Consider the following 17,925-nt stretch of genomic DNA (forward strand, 5'->3'; position numbering starts at 1 on the left):
AAGCTGAACCAGGCCATCCCTGGTTAGTGCTTGGATGGGAGACCACCGAGGAAGTCCCAAGTTGCTATGCTCATCTCTTGCGTGGACCTGGATGGCCTAGGCTAGCCTAATCGTGCCAGATCTCGGAAGCTAAGCAGGGCTGGCCCTGGTCAGTACTTGGATGGGAGACCCCCAAGGAAGTCCGGGGTTGCTACACACAGGCAGGCCTCTCTTGCCTTGAAAACTCTCTGGGGTTGCCCTAGGTTGGCTGCAATTTAACAGCACTTCCCACCAGACTTCTTAGAAATGTGGCTGAAGTCCCCCCCCCTTTTTTTTTTTGCCTAAATAGTGGGGCATGCACTTTTCCTTCTCATTCTGTTTTGGCCACAACAAAACTGGTTGTTTACGGGTTGGCTTTTTACATTGCTTCAACCATGCATTCTATACAGGTAAGGAAGGGAAGGTGGGACCCTGCCCCACATGGAGTCTGCGTCAATGGGTTCTCGCGCCCCCCTCTCCCTACTCTGCATAGTGCCCCCAACAAACCTGCTCCCCACAATAGCTGCTTGCAGTAAGTGTGTTGAAAGGATTGCAGTCCCTACCAGGAAGTATAGTCTTTGATGTATGGCTGTTTCACTCACGGTCACCCCTCTGACGACTTCGGGTCTTTGCTCTCCCCTTGCGTTTCCCTGCATTTTGCCCACGTTTTCAAAGTCCTGTTTTATATCGAATTTGAAAACATGGGAAAACACAATGGGAGAGCGAGGCGACCTCTGACACCCAGAAATGGCAGGCATAATCAACACAAAGACCTGAAATCGTTGGAAGGGTGACAGCGAGTGAAACAGCTGTGCATGGCCCCTATGTTTGGCTCAGTGGTCACACTCAATGTCTCCACAGGGGGTGACAACCCCCCAGGAACCCCCAAGGAGAGGGGGGGCTAGGGACCCTACCAGAGTTCCATGTTCTCCAGATTCTTAGAGGTCACTTGCTCTGTGCTGTGACCACTGAACATGGCCCATTACTGTTGTCCTGTGCCTTTGGTCCTTTGCAGACAAAAGACATTCGGGGGTGGCTTTCTATTGCCTGCCTCTGCATACAGACTCTGGAATTTCTTGGTGGTCTCCCATCCAAATACTAACCAGGGCCAACCTTGCTTAGCATCCAAGATGTCACAAGAACAGGTTAGCTTGGGCTATGGGTCAGGGGTCTGGCATAAGAACATAAGAACACCAGAAAAGCCCTGCTGGATTAGACCCAGGCCCATCAAGTCCAGCAGTCTGTTCACACAGTGGCCAACCAGGTGCCTCTAGGAAGCCCACAAATAAGACGACTGCAGCAGCGTTATCCTGCCTGTGTTTCACAGCACCTCATATAATAGGCATGCTCATGAGATCCTGGAGAGGGTAGGGTTGCATCATGACTAGTATACAGTTTGACTAGAAGCCATGGATGGCCTGCTTCTCCTTGAACGTGTCCACTCCCCTCTCAAAGCCTTCCAAGTTGGCAGCCATCACCACATCCTGGGGCAGGGAGTTCCACAATTGAACTCTGCATTGTGTGAAGAAACTATGCGCAGTTCGCACCACCTGCTTGTTAGCCCAGTTGTCTTATGTATGCATCTCAAATAAGGGGGCCAAAGGGGTGGCCCAGTAGATGTACAGGTAGGGTTCCCAACCTCCAGGTAGTATCTGGAGATCTCCCACGATTACAACTCATCTCCAGACAACAGAGATCAGTTCTGCTGGAGAAAATGGCCGCTTTGGCAATTGGACTCTATGGCATTGAACCCCCTTTCCCCTCCAAACCCCTCCCTCCTCAGGCTCTGCCCCAAAATCCTGCCACCAGTGGTGAAGAGGGACTGGGCGACCCTACTCTGCAGAGCTGCTGAAGGATGCTTGTGCCCTCTGCTAGGTAACACTCCCCTGTGCCCGGTTGGGTCAGTGGTCAGACAGCACCCAAGGGTTCAGGGGAAGTTCTAGTCCAGCCTCTCCCCGCTATTTTGCTGCTGAACAGCCGGAAGCTGACCTTTGCCTTCTGGTCTGCATTCTCCCTGATGGGAACCCAACTTGTGATTCCCGGTTGCCACGTGGGGGTGGGGTGGGGTATCTCCCCAGCAAGTTACATGGGGTTGAAGGGACTGCTGTTGAACACATGAAGCTGCCTTATAGTGAATCAGACCCTTGGTCCATCGAAGTCAGTCTCGTCTACTCAGACCGGCAGCGGCCCTCCAGGGTCTCAGACAGGGATCTTTCACATCACCTACTTGCCTCGTCCCTAACTGGAGATACCTGGGACTGAACCTGGGACCTTCTGCATGCCAAGCAGATGCCCTACTACCGAGTCACGGCCCCGCCCCTTAAGAGCTGCTGTGAATTTCTGGGTCGCTTCCCCGGGGTCGGCATTCTCTTTGCTTGGCAAACGACTGGTGCTCCTGCCCACACACCTTGCCCAACACAAAGAATGGGTCAGTGCCGGAGCTGCGTATGAGCCATGCCCTTCTGCTGCCAGGGGCTCCCAGCAAGTAGCAGCAGGTCTGACAGGTGCCCTGGGTCAGGTGGAGGCTGCAGTCTGGCCTGGTGCTAGGGTTGCCAGCTCCGGGCTGGGAAGCCTCTGGAGATTTGGGGGCGGAGCCTGAGGAGGGCGGGGTTTGGGGAGGGGAGGGACTTCAGTGCAATTCAGTTCAGTTGCCAAGGTGGCCATTTTCTCCAGGGGACACTGATCACGGTTGCCTGGAGATTATATGCAATAGCAGGGAATCTCCAGCCATCACCTGGAGGTTGGCAACCCTACCTGGTGCTACTTGTTCCCACTCAGGGAGGCCTGGGGAGGGGAGAGAAGTAGCCCTGGAGGGCATCCACCCACTGGGCTTGGGTCTTCCAAAATTAATTCTGCCCTCCTCTCTGCATAGGGTTGCCAGCTCCAGGTTGGGAAATACCTGGAGATTTCTGGGACGGAGCCTGAGGAGGGCAGGGTTTGGGGAGAGGGGGGACTTCAATGCCATAGAGTCCAATTGCCAAAGTGTCCATTTTCTCTAGGTGAACTGATCTGTATTGGCTGGAGATCAGTTGTAATAGCAGGAGATCTCCAGCCACCACCTGGAGGTTGGCAACCCTACCTCGGCAGTCTTCATGGTTTCAAGCAGGGTTTCACAACATGATCCCCGCAAGTGACATGGTGCCTGCCAACAACTTTCCTGTTGCCCGGCAAGTGTTTTGGGAAAGTGTGTGGGGCCAGGTGGGTCTTTTGCCCGCCGGCAAGGCTTCTGATCGGCTATTGGAACGTCAATTGGCTGCACATATTTTTAAAGACATTGGTTTGGCAGCTGCCGCCACCACAGCACAAGGATCTTCACTGTGTGACTGAAGGTAAGCTGCGGCAGCCGTTTTGTGTCTGTGCCCACCACCCTGTGGCAGAATTCCCAAGGTGCCCACAGGCTCCAAAAGGCTGGGGTCATGAATACTTCAATGGGGGGTACACTTCTGGGTGCATCAACGGAGGCGTAACATCCAAATCGCAAGAGGTCATAGTCCCGCTGTACAGCACATTGGTCAGGCTGCACCTGGAGTCCTGTGTGCAGTTCTGGATGTGGACAGAACAGAGCGGGTGCAGAGGAAAGCGACGAGGAAAGGCGGAGGGACTAGGGCATGTTCAGTCTGGAGAAGAGGAGGTTGAGGGGGGACATGATTGCTCTCTTTAAGTATTTGAAGGGCTGTCGTTTAGAGGAGAGCAGGGAGCTGTTCCTGTTGGCAGCAGAGGATAGGACTCGCAATAATGAGTTTAAATTACAGACGGAAAGGTACCAGCTGGACATTAGGAAGAATTTTTTTTTTTTTTTTACAGAGTAGTTCAGCAGTGGAATGGGCTTCCTAGGGAGGTGGTGAGCTCCCCCTCACTGGCAGTCTTCAAGCAGAGGCTGGACAAGCACTTGTCAGGGATGCTCTAGGCTGATCCTGCATTGAGCAGGGGGTTGGACTAGATGGCCTCTATGGCCCCTTCCAACTCTGTGATTCTAGGATTCTAGATAGTTTACGGAACTGGGGATGAAGAGGGGAGAACTGGGCTTCGAGGTTGCATTTCCACTGGGGCCAGTTCCTGCATCTTCATTCTTTCCTGTGTCTACAGAAATAAGACAAGTATGGAATACTACCTTGAAACTGCAGTCGTCCTTCTTTATTCAAGCACTCAACCGGTACCCCCCACCCCACCCTGTAGTTCTCTTTGTGCAACACACAACAAGCTCGCAACTCAGAATTCAGGTGTTGAGGGAAGAGATGGGCCTACTTTACTGACGCAGCTCCGTGTCAGGAAGACAGAAGTTCGCCTCCCAGAGGAAGCCAGTGAGTCGTTGGGTACCGTTATTCGCTAATTCTCCTTTCCGGCTTTTGCTGCCACGCTGGCGCCTTTCCGGGCATCCCTCTAAAAGTCTAGCTGGAAGGGTGAAGGTGTGCGTTGAGCATCTCTTTGGCTCGGACGAGGGCCACCTCCGCGGGGACAGCCATGTGCGGACTGACACCCACACCCTCCCAGGTGCTGGCCCCAGAAAGGGTAGATCTGGATGTCGGGATGGTGATGTAAAGGTCGGTGCTGTCCACCTGGTATGTCTCTGGCGGGTGGCAGCCCCCATGGGTCCTTTGCCCGATGACCAAGGCTCTGTTCAGCCTCTTCATGATGGACACAAATTCCTCTGCAGCCCCTGACGTCACCGTGCTCGTGAGGATGACCAGGCCCTTCTGGGAACCGTATCTCATGCCTGCAAGAGAGAGGGAGGGGGCACCACATCAGCAGGACACTTCTTCTCACCCCGGGGGAGTTATTAGGAGGGGTGCTATGGAAGAAATAGAGCCAGACCTCGTATACACGTCGCATCATGCGCTTGCTACTTGTCAAAATTCAAAGTCAATTGCGTCCTTTGAAATGACAGCCATGTGTAGCAGGTAGCATCAGAAAAGCCCTGCTGGATCAGACAGAGGCCCATCAAGTCCAGCAGTCTGTTCATACAGTGGCCCTCCAGATGCCTCCAGGAAGCCCACAAGCAAGACGATTGCAGCAGCATCCTGCCTGTGTTCCATGGCACCTAAGATAACAGGCATGCTCCTCTGATGCTGGAGAGAATAGGAGTGCGTCATGAATAGTATTCATAAGAACATAAGAAAAGCCCTGCTGGATCAGACCCAGGCCCATCCAGTCCAGCAGTCTGTTCACACAGTGGCCCACCAGGTGCCTCTAGGAAGCCCACAAACAAGACGACTGCAGCAGCACCATCCTGCCTGTGTTCCATGGCACCAAAAATAACAGGCATGCTCCTCTGGTACTGAAGAGAATAGGTATGCATCATGACTAATATCCATTTTGACTAGTAGCCATGGACAGCCCTCTCTTCCATGAACGTGTCCACTCCCCTCTTCAAGCCTTCCAAGTTGGCAGCCATCACCACATCCTGGGGCAGGGAGTTCCACAGTGTAACTATGCTCAGTGTGAAGAAATACTTCCTTTTATCTGTTTTGTATCTCTCACCCTCCAGCTTCAGTTGATGGCCCTGCGTTCTGGTATTCTGAGTGGCCAACCTCCAGGTGGGACCTGGAGATTCCACCTGCTGTCCAGACAACAGAGAACTGTTCCCTGGGAGAAAATGGCAGCTTTGGAGGGGGGGACACTATGGCGTTATACCCTACGGAGGTCCCTTCCCTCCCCAGACTCCGCCTTCCCCAAATTTTCAGGAATTTCACAACCCAAAGTTGGCAACAATAGCCTTGAGAAAGACTACAGGTTGCTGCTATGTCTGAGGAGGAACGTGCACCTCAGCAGCTGAATTTCAAGACAGCTCTCTGGTCATTGGTGCACATGCTACAGCCACCTTCGGCCGGGGAGGGCGGGTTATAAATCACAAAATAAATAAATAAAAATAAATTAAGTCTGGTGCTGAGAGGGGACCTTTGGAATAACAAAAGCCATTGTCCTCAAGAGCTAATTCACCTGGAAGCATTTAACTGTGTCAGGGCTAACTGATTCTCAGCATTCTCAGACGTTACCAGCAGGAACCTTGCAAACATATTGGTCTTTTATGCATGGCTGTTTCACTCACTGTCACCCCTCCGTTGACGTGGGGTCTTTGTTGTGATTATGCATGCCATTTCTGACCGTCAGAGCTCGCCTCGCACTCCCCATGCCTTTCCCCGCATTGTGTCCACGTTTTCAAATTTGAAATAAAACAGGTCTCTGAAAATGCGGGGGAAATGCAGGGAAACGCAGGGGGAGGGCGAGGTGACCTCTGGTGGTTGGAAACAGCATGCATACTCAACACAAAGACCCAAAGTTATCAGAGGGGTGACCGTGAGGGAAACAGCCATGCATAAAAGACCTGCCTCTCCTCATCTGCTTCTCCATGACAGCTTCATTCTTCTGAACCGGCGGCCACCCTGAAAATGGGTGAAATCAACAACTACCCAGACATGTGCCCTCCCTGTTGTGCCCCCCACCTTGGGGAATGCCCAGCCCGAGGAGGCCAGGAAGTAGGGTTGCCAACCTCCAGGTACTAGCTGGAGATGTCCCACTATTACAACTGATCTCCAGCCAATAGAGATCAGTTCCCCTGGAGAAAATGGCTGCTTTGGAAATTAGACTCTATGTCATTGAAGTCCCTCCCCGCCCAAACCTCACCCTCCTCAGGCTCTACCCCAAAAACCTCCCACCAGTGGCGAAGAGGAACCTGGCAACTCTAAGAAGGATCCCACCCGCCTGGCTTTCTGCAAGCTATTCAAAGCTGAATTACTCAAAGAGAGCTTTTTTTCTACAGGTAACAAAATGGTTCAGAAATATACTTGGGTTAAGGGTCAGGGCCTGTGGTCTATACTACTGTGTATAACTCATGCTGCCTGTTGCTCTAAGCAAGATGCTACTCCCTAATTTCTGCATTGTCTAACCCAATCATATTAATATTTAGGCCTTGCTTCAGTTCTGTTTTCGGGTTTCTGGTTTATTCCAATTCTACTATACAAATGCGACTGCATGATTTTATTGGTTGCCCCATCCTGTTGATTGTATCGAGATACTCTGTGTAAGGTGCCATGATTCCCAGTAAGAAAAGTGGACTACAAAATACATATAATAAAATAATAAAAAATGGGGCAGCTGACACATGGTGTGAGAAAGAACTGTTTTTCTCTCTCACTCTCCCAGTGGTGGAACTCATCATTAGCACCCAATGAAGCTGAGCAGAAGGAGATTCAGAAGAAGAAGAAGATTTGGTTTTATACCCCGCTTTTCGCTACCTTTAAGGAGTCTCAGAGCGGTTTATAATCCCCTTCCCTTCCCCTACCCACAGCAGACACCTTGTGAGGTAGGTGGGGCTGAGAGAGTTCGGAGAGAACTGTGACTGGCCCAAGGTCATCCAGCTGGCTTCATGCGGAGGAGTGGGGAATCAAACCTTCGTATCTGCAGGACATCCTCTCCTGGTATGCTCCCCAGAGAACTCTTTGTTCATCAAATACCAACCTTCTGATGATCCCCAGCCTGAAGAGTGTCCAGCTGGCCTCGGCCAGGGCCTTCTCTGCCCTGGCCCCTGCCTGGTGAACTAGCCTCTCCAGTGAGATCAGGGCCCTGCAGGACCTTGGAGAGTTCCGCCGGGCCAGCAAGACTGAGCCATTCTGCCGGGATTGTGGTTGAGGCCAGCTATGGTTCCTCCTTCCATAAGCGCTGGCCTCCCCAGCCCTCCAATCCTCCACTGCTGATTCCCCCCTCTTATCATCTATGGAGGGGGCCTATCCACCTGTTTGCCCCGCTGTAGCTCTACGTTACAATGTGGGGCGGGGGTGCCATTTGGTTTTTATGTTAATTGGATATTGTATAGTAGTTGGGATTTTATGGGGCTGTTTTAATCATGTTTTAGATGATTTATGCTGTTTTAATTGTATGTTGGAATGTTGTGTGAGGCTCTGAGCCCAGCCTTTGTCTAGGAAGGACGGGGTATAAGTTGAAATAAATAAATAAATAAACTCAGTTCTCCAGATTAGAGTCTGCTGCTCATGTGGAGGAGTGCGGAATCGAACTCGGTTCTCCAGATTAGAGTCCGCTGCTCATGCGGAGGAGTGGGGAATCAAACCCAGTTCACCAGATTAGAGTCTGCGGCTCATGTGGAGGAGTGGGGAATCGAACCCGGTTCACCAGATTAGAGTGTGCCGCTCTTAACCACGACACCATGATGGCTCTCTGAGGGACAAAAAAACATTCCTTCTCACTGCACATAATGAACACACGGTACTCACAGCCACAAGATTGGTGCTACATTAGATGGCTTCAAAAGGGAGTTGGATACATTCATGGAGGAGTGGAAACTCATTAATAGCCATTATCCATGGAACCTCCATCTTCTGGAGCAGTAAACCTTTGAATACCAGCTGCTGGGAAGCAACTGCTTGGGGTGGCTTTGGCCTACATGCCCAGCGCATTGGTCCTCTGTGGGTATGCTGTCAGCCAGTGTGGGATACAGGATGCTAGGCTAGATGTACCAGCGCTCCAATCCAATGGAACCCTTTTTAAGTTCGTACCCTCCATCTGTTCATTATTTTTCTAGAGCTCCCTGTCTGAGGCTCATGCTTCCAGGAGACTGGCTTTATCATTCGAGGAGTGGGTGCACTACAGGCAGTTGTCTGTCCTGGATACAGAAATATACAGTGTAATTATGGTCACCTTTAAGCTGTGAATGGGTCCAAATGTCAGTAGTCGTATTGTTTGGTCTGTGGTACACTTTGTCCAGAAGAATCAGGCGTCCTTCGTCGAAGAAATAGGAGCACAGAGTTGCTATGGAAGAAGTAGGGCCCCCTACGTTGTATCTACATAGATAAAAAGGGGAAATCCAGATCAAGTTTGCGTTACACGCAGGGGGTGAAAACAGACAGACATTCCAAAATGTGGAAGAAATGGTCCCTAGCTGAGAGCAAATGCCTTGGAACTAGGGTTGCCAACCTCCAGGTACTAGCTGGAGATCTCCCGCTATTACAATTGATCTCCAGCCAACAGAGATCAGTCCCTCGGGAGAAAATGGCCTCTTTGGTCTCTAAGTTGTGACTGGACTTGAATCCAGCTGTTCTACTGCAGACCAATGGAAACTTAATCCTTGTGATAACTCTGCCCTGCTCCATAATGTAACAGGCAGCATCTCCCAAAGATCTGCATAGAGCTGGGCCAGCGCCCTGGGATTTGACCTCATTTGTCTCCACGCTCGGACTTCCCTTGACCACAGAGCTGTGACTCCTCCCATGAGTGGTAAAAACATCAGGCTACTTCTGGTTAAAAAGGAAAATATTAGCCCAAGTTTCCATGTCTGCTGCAAATTACCAATCTTCCAAACATTTGGCCAGCTAGTCTTTTTTGGGTAATCTGTATTTCGTTTTAAAAACCCCACACTTGCTCATGTTTTCGCAAATAAAACTTACAAAGGCCTAAAGAAACATGAGCATGAAATGTCGGGGCTTCCAGAACTGTACACTAGGCAGCTAAATGGAATGCAGTTTTAAATATATCAAATATTTTGAACATCTGATGCTGCTTCATGTCTACTGTTGCCAACCTCCAGGTAGTAACTGGAGATCTCCTGGGATTACAACTGATCTCCAGTTCCCCTGGAGAAAATGTCCGCTTTGGAAGGTAGACTCTATGGCGTTATAGCCCACTGAAGTCCCTCCCCTCCCCAAACCCTGCCCTCCTCAGGCTCCGCCCCCAAAATCTCCAGGTATTTCCCAACCTGGAACTGGCAACCCTATTCATGCTTCGTTTGTCCTTTTCTACTTACCTCATGTCAAGGATCAGGGCATCCGTGTGGATAATCTTCTTCCAGACGTGTTCCACTAACAGGTCAGAGACTTGGGATAAAAGTTCACAGTCTCCAAACATATCAAACCTCAGGTAGCCAATGTTGTTTTCAAACACTTTGGTGTGGAAAGAAAACTTAACGAAGTCTTCAAAATTTTCCGGGGAAGGAATCTGAAATGGGATGAACATGGTCATGATCTTTCAAGGGTAACACGGGGATCAACTATGGTTGCCAACATCCAGTTACTAGCTGGAGATCTCCCGCTATTACAACTGATCTCCAGCTGATATAGATCAGTTCCCCCGGAGAAAATGGCCTCTTTGGCCATTGGACTCTATGGCATTGAGGTCCCTCCCCTCCCCACACCCCACCCTCCTTAGGCCTCGCCCAAAAACCTCCAGGTATTTCCCAACCTGGAGCTGGCAACCCTAGGATCAACGAAAGAAAAAGGTTCCTGTGTGAGAGACGGGGTTGCCAACCTCCAGGTGGGGGCTGGAGATCTCTTGGAATTCAAACTGATTTCCAGATGACAGAGATCAGTTCCCCAGGAGAAAATGGCTGCTTTTGAGGTGGGGGAGGCGCTATGATATTATCCCCTGCTTGGGTCTTTCCCCTCCCCAAACCCCATTCTTCCCAGGCTTCACCCTCGAATCTCCAGATGTTTTCAAATTTGGAGTTTGCAACCCTGGCCAGAGAGCTTAAACACAATCCAAAATGTTTTGTTATTCTTTATCCCAACTATTTCATCTATTGAGCAGTTAAGGGCACTTTTAATTAAAGAAACTGAAACTGTTGCTTTGAAAAAAAAAGGCAAAAATCCATGAGAAAACAGCAACAGTGAAGGCCAAACTACGGTAGATATGCTGTTGTTGTTTTTAAAAGAGTAGTTGTGGGAAATGTAGAGTTGCCAACCTCCAGGTAGTAACTGGAGATCTCCAACTATTACAACTGTTCTCCAGGCAACAAAGATCAGTTCCCCTGGAGAAAATGTCCACTTTGGCCATTGGAGTCCATGGCATTGACGTCCCTCCCCTTTCCCAACCCCGCCCTCCTCAGCCTCCCCTGGGGTTGCCAGGTCCCTCTTTGCAACCAACGGGAGGTTTTTGGGGTGGAGCTAGGGTTGCCAACTGCCAGGTAGTAGCAGGAGATCTCCTGCTAATTCAACTGATATCCAGCCGATAGAGATCAGATCACCTGGAGAAAAACGGCTGCTTTGGCAATTGAACTCTATGGCATTGAAGTCCCTCCCCTCCCCAAACCCCGCCCTCTTCAGGCTCCGCCCCAAAAATCTCCCTCCGTTTGAGAAGAGGGACCTGGCAACCCTAGGCGGAGCCAGAAGAGGGCAGGGTTTGGGGAGGGGAGGGACTTCAATGCCATAGAGTCCAGTGGCCAAACTGGCCATTTTCTCCAGGGGAACTGATCTCTATTGGATGGAGATCAGTTGTAATAGCAGGAGATCTCCAGCTAATTCCTGGAGGTTGGCAACCCTAGGCTCCACCCCAAAAATCTCCAGGTGTTTCCCAACCCAGAGCTGGCAACCCTAGGGGAATGTCTATTAAAAAATCAAAGAGAGCCTGTATGGGTGCAGAATGCTGCCGTGGGGGGTACCCGGGCTCCTGCCCCCCTCCCCAGTGGTTTTCCCATGCCCAAATGTTGCAGACGTTGAGTTATTTCCCTGAGTTGCTGCTCCTGACTGGAAGAGGCAGGGATGGGGGCGGGGGGGGGGAGTGAAGCTGTCTGGGAAAGCAGGAGGGATTTCTCCTTTGTGTAGGATTGCCAGGTCCCCCTCACAGCCAGCAGGAGTTTCATGGGGGTGGGGTGGGGGCTGGTGTCCCGTGCGTGCTGCGCGATGATGCCACTTCCAGGTTTATTCTGGAAGCTCCGGCATTGTGTGGGACGCTTTAGCACATTCCTCTGAAAACTCTATGGTTTCCATAAAATTTGGAGGAATGTGTTAGAGCATCCCCGTCACTTCCAGAAGTGAAGTTAACCCCCCCCCCTTCAGCTGGCCTGGTTCCACCCGCTGGCCAGCTGAGGGGCATCAGGAAGCCCCCTTAATTGGCGGCAATTGCCCACCATTACCTGGTAACTGGCAAACCTAAAAGTTGCCAGCTCTGGCTTGGCCAGTTCTTAGGGTTGCCAGCCTCAAGGTGGTGGCTGAGGATCTCCTGCTATTACAACTGATCTCCAGCCAATAGAAATTAGTTCCCCTGGAGAAAAGAGCCTCTTTGGCAACTGGACTCTATGGCATTGAAGTCCCTCCCCAAACCCCACCCTCCTAAGGCTCTGCCCCCAAAATCTCTAGATATTTCCCAACCCGGAACTGGCAACCGTAAGGCAACAGAGATCAGTTCCCCTGGAGAAAAGAGCCTCTTTGGCAACTGGACTCTATGGCATTGAAGTCCCTCCCCAAACCCCACCCTCCTAAGGCTCTGCCCCCAAAATCTCTAGATATTTCCCAACCCGGAACTGGCAACCGTAAGGCAACAGAGATCAGTTCCCCTGGAGAAAAGAGCCTCTTTGGCAACTAGACTCTATGGCATTGAAGTCCCTCCCCAAACTCCACCCTCCTCAGGCTCCACCCTCAAAATCTCTAGGTATTTTCCCAACCTGGAGATGGCAACCCAATATGCAGAAGCAACTCTAGATGGGTTGCCAGTGCTTCCCTCCTTGTTCTCTAGGGTTGCCGGCTCCGATTTGGGAAATCCCTGGAGATTTTGGGGGTGGAGCCTGAGGAGGGTGGGGTTAGGAGAGGGGAGGGACTTCAGTGCCATACAGTCCAATTTCCAAAGCGACAATTTTCTCCAGGGGAACTGATCTCTGTCACCTGAAGATCAGTTGTAATAGTGGGCGATCTCCAGTCACCACCTGGAGGTTGGCAACTATGGTTGCCAGGTCCCTTTTCGCCACCAGCAGGAGATTTTTTTCGGGGGGGGGGAGCCTGAGGAGGGTGGGGTTTGGGGAGAGGAGGGACTTCAGTTGTAATAGCAGGAGATCTCCAGCTAGTACCTGGAGGTTGGCAATCTTATTGGCAACCCTAGTTGAAGGCTACATCCCCCAAGCAGGCCTTTAATTCACATGAGTAGGAAACAAAAAGATAGGCTGGCCCAAGCTAGCCTGAGCTCATCAGATCTCAGAAGGGACTTGTTTTATCTCAAATTTGAAAACGCGGGCAAAACGTGTGGAAACCCACGGGGAGAGCGAAGCGACCTCAGACAGTCAGAAACAGCATGCATAATCAACACAAAGATCCTACGTTGTTGGAGGGGTGACCACAAGGGAAACAGCCATGCATAAAAGGCCTCAGACTTCTGTCACACCTGCATCCTGCTCTGATTTTTGCATCAAACAGTCTCTCAACTGAGGAGGGACCAGGCAGAGTTCTTGCTGACCGATTTCCCAGCAGTTGCTACAAACGTCGTTTAATCATGGGTACTTTCACTCCCATTCGCCCTCGGTCTGTCTCGCTTGTTTCTTGGAGTTACACATGAGTTTTTCGTCCATTAGGGATGATCTCGCTGCCAGCCCCTCACAAATCCTGACCTTCCCGTTCCTCTATTAACCTGATTCTTCCCTCTCCCCTAAGCTCAGCCTGCTTGAAATCCCCTTGCATAAGGAAAAGCATGGGACGTCCAAGCTTGGTTTCTGTCACAGAAAGCATGCAGCCAATTACAAAGCAGCATATAAAGCAGCAGGGATTCAAATGCTTCCTGCTTCCTCAGAGCTCTTTCTGAGCAGAAGAAAGGCTTTTTAAATCCGAGGCTTGGATTTCTACACACACACCCTTTCAGATTGCTCCATTTTTTTTTGTTCTTAAAATGCTTTTTTAATGCAGCAATTGGGGTTTTTTTTTGGGGGGGGGAGATTTTTTCTCAAAGTAAACTCTACAAAGTAAGCCAATTACAAAGCAACATTTAAAGGGGTGGGGACTTGATTCGAGCTTGGAGACTGCTGGTGCAGAGATTCCCAACAAGAAAGTGTGGGTCCAGCCAACAACAAAACTCAGGTAAAACTCCCATGCATAAACAAGCAAAGTTGTTCTAATTGGGACTCACCTGGATGGGTATACTCCCAGGGATTCGCGCCCTCAAATGCTCAGGGATGTGGGCTGTCTTCAGGTGCACATCTCCAGAAAGAGCCTGCAAGTCACCTGCCATAACTTCAGCGAGCTCCGCCTCGCTATTGATCCTCCTGTAAGTGTCTTTGCGGGCCAGCTCGGCCAACTTAGCAGCCACCTCCGCTCCAAGCTCAGCCGAGGCATAGTTGTCCGCAATCAGCTTGCTCACAGTCTGCAGCAAGTAGGGCACCTTGGCGCGCAAGGCAATGATGTTCTGAGCAGAAGCCAGGGCTTCTGTCGCTTGGGTGGTGACATGTGGCTCCAGCCCGGACAAGCTCCACACTTTGCCAGTGAGTGGGCTGAGCACCACCTGGCTAGGGATGGAAGCATATAGGGGGCTGCCGCCCAGACGGTAGATGCCCGCTGAGAGGGAACCGCCCACGGTGGGTTCCCCAATGACGGTGGCCCGATGCAGGTCCTTCATCGAGCGGGTGAAAGTCTCAGCAGCCGAGCCACTCATGTGGCTGATGAGGATGAATACGTCCTTTGTCGAGCCGTAGCGCTTGCCGGACACCTTGGGCAAAGTCCACACTTCTGTGCTCTGAGAGGTGCTACGGTCAAAGATGGTGTACAGATGCTGCTGGGGCTCGGCATCGAAGAAGTAGGAACAGAATGTGGGCACAGCTCTAGAGTAGCTCCCTGTATTGTAGCGCATGTCGACGATCATGGCGGAGGTCTCCACGAGCTTCTCCCAAACCATGTGCAGGAGTTGTGACCCGATGGCCTTCACCGTCTCCGCCTCCACCGTCATGTTGAAGCGCAGGTATCCCACGTTGCCCAGCAGGACGTCCACTTTGAAGAGAGCCTCGATGATGTAGCTTAGCTCCTCGGGGGTGGGGGTCTTGTTGGGGGGTTGCTCCTCTGGGGAAGGCTCTACGTGGCTGTGGAAGATGTGCAGCTGGTGGTCCCCAGAGGTCTCCTGAAGGTCACTGGTCAGCTGAGAAGCCAGCGTCTCAAAGTCCACCGCCATGTGATACCCACCTTGGGCCAACTTGGAACTAAGTGCTCCACTGACCCGTCTGGCCATTTCTGGAATGGCATAGTGAGCCTCCAGCAACTCCCCAACACCCTCAACGAGAGCCCCCATGCTCTTGTGGAACTCCAACACCTCCTGGGCTTTCTCAAGAGCCTCGTCGGCAAGCACAATGGCATCCGGTACCACCCCACCACCGAGCCAGCACTCACCGTGGTTGTCAATGATGGAGATGACAGGGACATTGACAAGGAGGCCACAGCCTGCCTGTTGCATCAGACAGAAGGTGCGTGTGTGCGACAGGCTGCCTGCGGTGATCTCGCCCACCAGAGTGGCACGGCTGAGGGACTGCATAAGGTAGGCAAATTCTTCAGCTGCTGTGGCCGTGTGGTGGCTGGTGAGCAGGTAGACGCCACGCCGTGCTCCGTAGGGCTTGCCTAAAATTTTGAGCTGGCTGTTGTAGTCCTGGGTGTGGTTTGTGCACCTATTGTAGGTTGTGAAGAGGTGCACAGGGCCAACAGAGGGGTCTTGGAAGTAGGAAAGCAAAATTGGCACGGCACTCGAGGACGGGCCCCCTGGGTTGTAGCGCAAGTCCACAATCAAGTTGTCCGTCGATTGCAGTGGTTCCCAGACTTGACGCACAATGTAAGACCCTATCTTGCTGAGCACAGAAGCATCGGCAAACTCGTCAAAGCGCATGTAACCTACGTTGCCTGGTAGCACCGACACTTTGAATGCTGTGTTGACCAAAGCTTGCAGAAACTGCTCATCGTCAGGCAGGTCGGTAGCCGTGGCGACGTGCTGCTCCACTGGTCCTGAGACAACCTCCCCTGGGGTGGTGACCCGCAGCGAGAGGCGTGGGTCTTCAGACACAGCCTGCAGTTCAGTGTTCAGCTTGGAAGCCAGGTCAGAAATGGACAGGATGGAGGAGTGGTCAAAACTGGCGAGGTGCTGCAATAACAAAGGCACCCGATCAACCATGGAGTAGTTGTTCTTCAGGATGCTCGTCAGCTGGTTGATGGCGGTAGGGATAGCCTTGCGCAGCTCCAGGATAGCCAGGGCTTCCTCCAGTGCTCTCTCGGCTGAAGTTGTGACACTCGGCACCACCCCACTGCCTTCCCAGGTTTGCCCGCTGCCACTCAAGGGGCTCACCGAACAGGACACAGGAATTGTCATGTAGAACTGGGAAGCACCAATTGGAAACTTCTGAATGTCCAAGGAGCCCCCCGCCGACGTCTCTCCCACAAGTATGGCCCGATGCATGTACTTCAGGATGTAGGCCACGGCTTCGGCTACCCCGGTGGTGTATTGGCTGATCAGCACAATGACATCCTTGTCCTTGCCGTACCTCGGGCCCAGAACTTTGGGCAAGGTCCAGATTTCAGTGGTGTGGTTGGAGGGCCGGTTGTAGACCGTATCCACATGCAACGCTTGGCCGTTGTGGTGTAAGTAGGAGATAATGAAGGGGATGCCCGAGACCTTTCCGCCGGTGGTATAACGCAAATCTAGCACCAAAGCCGACGTCTCCATCAGGGTCTTCCATACCTTTTCGATGAGGACGGCGCCTATCTGCTGTATAATTTCTTGGCCAATGATGGAGTCGATCCTCAGGTATCCCACGTTGCCGTCCAATACCTCAAACTTCACAACATGTTGGATAAGTTCTAGGAGCTGCTCTGATGTTGGGGAAGCTTCCATTTCTTGCTTGGGGGTGATCGGAGTCCAAGGCTCGTAGGAGATCACCAAACGCTGGTCGTTCAGGGCCCCTTGCACGCCGGCGGTCAGAACAGATGCCAGAAGATTGGGATCAGAGATGTCCAAGATCTCACCATTTTTAATGGCTTGTTCGATAGCTTCTTGCATCCCTACCAGGTTTTCAGGGAAGCAATAATTATCCAGCAGAAGCTTGGCCATGTCTAGCACCAGCGTGGGCTGGAAGACATCCTCGGTACGGAGGCCAGAAAACACCAGGGCTATCAGGAGCAGATGACATTGTGTCCCCACCATTTTTGTTCAGCCAGGAGAATGCAAGGCGAGAAACGCGCCGTGAAAGAAAATCCAACCTCCTTGCAGACTGAGACGAGCTTAGCTCCCTACTGACCCGCTGTTTCTGTCTGCAAATCAGTGCTGAATTCAGTCGGAGAGCACAGAATATCACTTTAATCCAACGCTAACCTTTAAATCTGGCTGTAACCCTGTAATCTAATTAGTCTCAAGGGCATTGGCTGTGTTGCTACAACACTCTTATGAAACATCCCTGAACCTCAGCAAAAGAATAGAAGACTCTCTTTATGGGACATTTGGCTATGCTCGTGGGGACTTTGCCCTATAGCAGTGATGGCAAACTTTTTAGAGACCGAGTGCCCAAACTGCAACCCAAAACCCACTTATTTATCGCAAAGTGACAACATGGCAATTTAACCTGTATACTGAGGTTTTAGTTTAGAAAAAACAACTCATACATTAACATCTTTTGCCTTAAAAGACAAACACAATAACAGAGCTTTCAATGATACAAACAACTTTTTATTGAAAGGTAAAAGTTAGCATTTGGCATGCTTTTGAACAATTAATGTGATTTTTGCTGTTGTGTGCATGCTGATAATTTGTCTACTCTTGGCTCATACTTTGTAAGTTTGAGAGCAACACATGCAGCACTCAGGTAATCTGTTAGTCTGTTTCTGGTGGCAGATTTGATTTAATTCAAAGCTGAAAACAGCTGCTCACAAGCATAAGATGATCCAAACAAAGTAAGGAAAGCAATCCCAAGTGCTTTCATTGACTTAAAATTATTTGGCAGAGAATTCCACACTTTAAGGATTTCATTTTCAGAACTAACTGTGCTATCCTTTGTCATCCCTTCTGTCTTCTCAAGTGTTTCATGAAGGTCATAGAATTTATTTTTCCAGACGGAGTTTTCTTGAAATTCTATTAGCTCCATTTCCAGATTTTCTAAATCTAACCAGTGTAGGCAGGAAGGATCAAGTTCTTCAAATTTGGCTTTATCTGGAAAAGTAAGAAAACACAGGGTTGTCTTCATCTTAC

At 51.0% G+C, this 17,925-nt stretch overlaps 1 protein-coding gene across 1 annotated transcript; it reads right to left on the minus strand.

Annotated features, from left to right (window-relative positions):
- Window positions 1–4,406: 4,406 nt before the first annotated feature.
- On the minus strand, window positions 4,407–16,887 carry RBP3 (retinol binding protein 3). Its single transcript, XM_056850537.1, has 4 exons — window positions 13,846–16,887; window positions 9,770–9,960; window positions 8,668–8,810; window positions 4,407–4,732 (listed from the first exon to the last, which is right to left on the minus strand). The coding sequence occupies exons 1-4, from the start codon at window positions 16,885–16,887 to the stop codon at window positions 4,407–4,409; spliced, it is 3,702 nt and encodes a 1,233-aa protein (XP_056706515.1).
- Between the last annotated feature and the right edge of the window lie 1,038 nt (window positions 16,888–17,925).

The sequence above is a fragment of the Euleptes europaea genome, chromosome 5 (genome assembly GCF_029931775.1).
Source record: "Euleptes europaea isolate rEulEur1 chromosome 5, rEulEur1.hap1, whole genome shotgun sequence".
NCBI lineage: Eukaryota > Metazoa > Chordata > Lepidosauria > Squamata > Sphaerodactylidae > Euleptes > Euleptes europaea.

Bases quoted from the DNA above. Each gene is read 5' to 3' on its own strand.
- RBP3 (XM_056850537.1), bottom strand. From the start codon at position 16,887: ATGGTGGGGACACAATGTCATCTGCTCCTGATAGCCCTGGTGTTTTCT. The intron at 8,811-9,769 runs GTAAGTAGAAAA...TTATCTATGTAG, and splicing joins GCCCTGATCCTTGACATGAG to ATACAACGTAGGGGGCCCTA. The intron at 4,733-8,667 runs GTGACCATAATT...TCTCTCTTGCAG, and splicing joins GACCCATTCACAGCTTAAAG to GCATGAGATACGGTTCCCAG.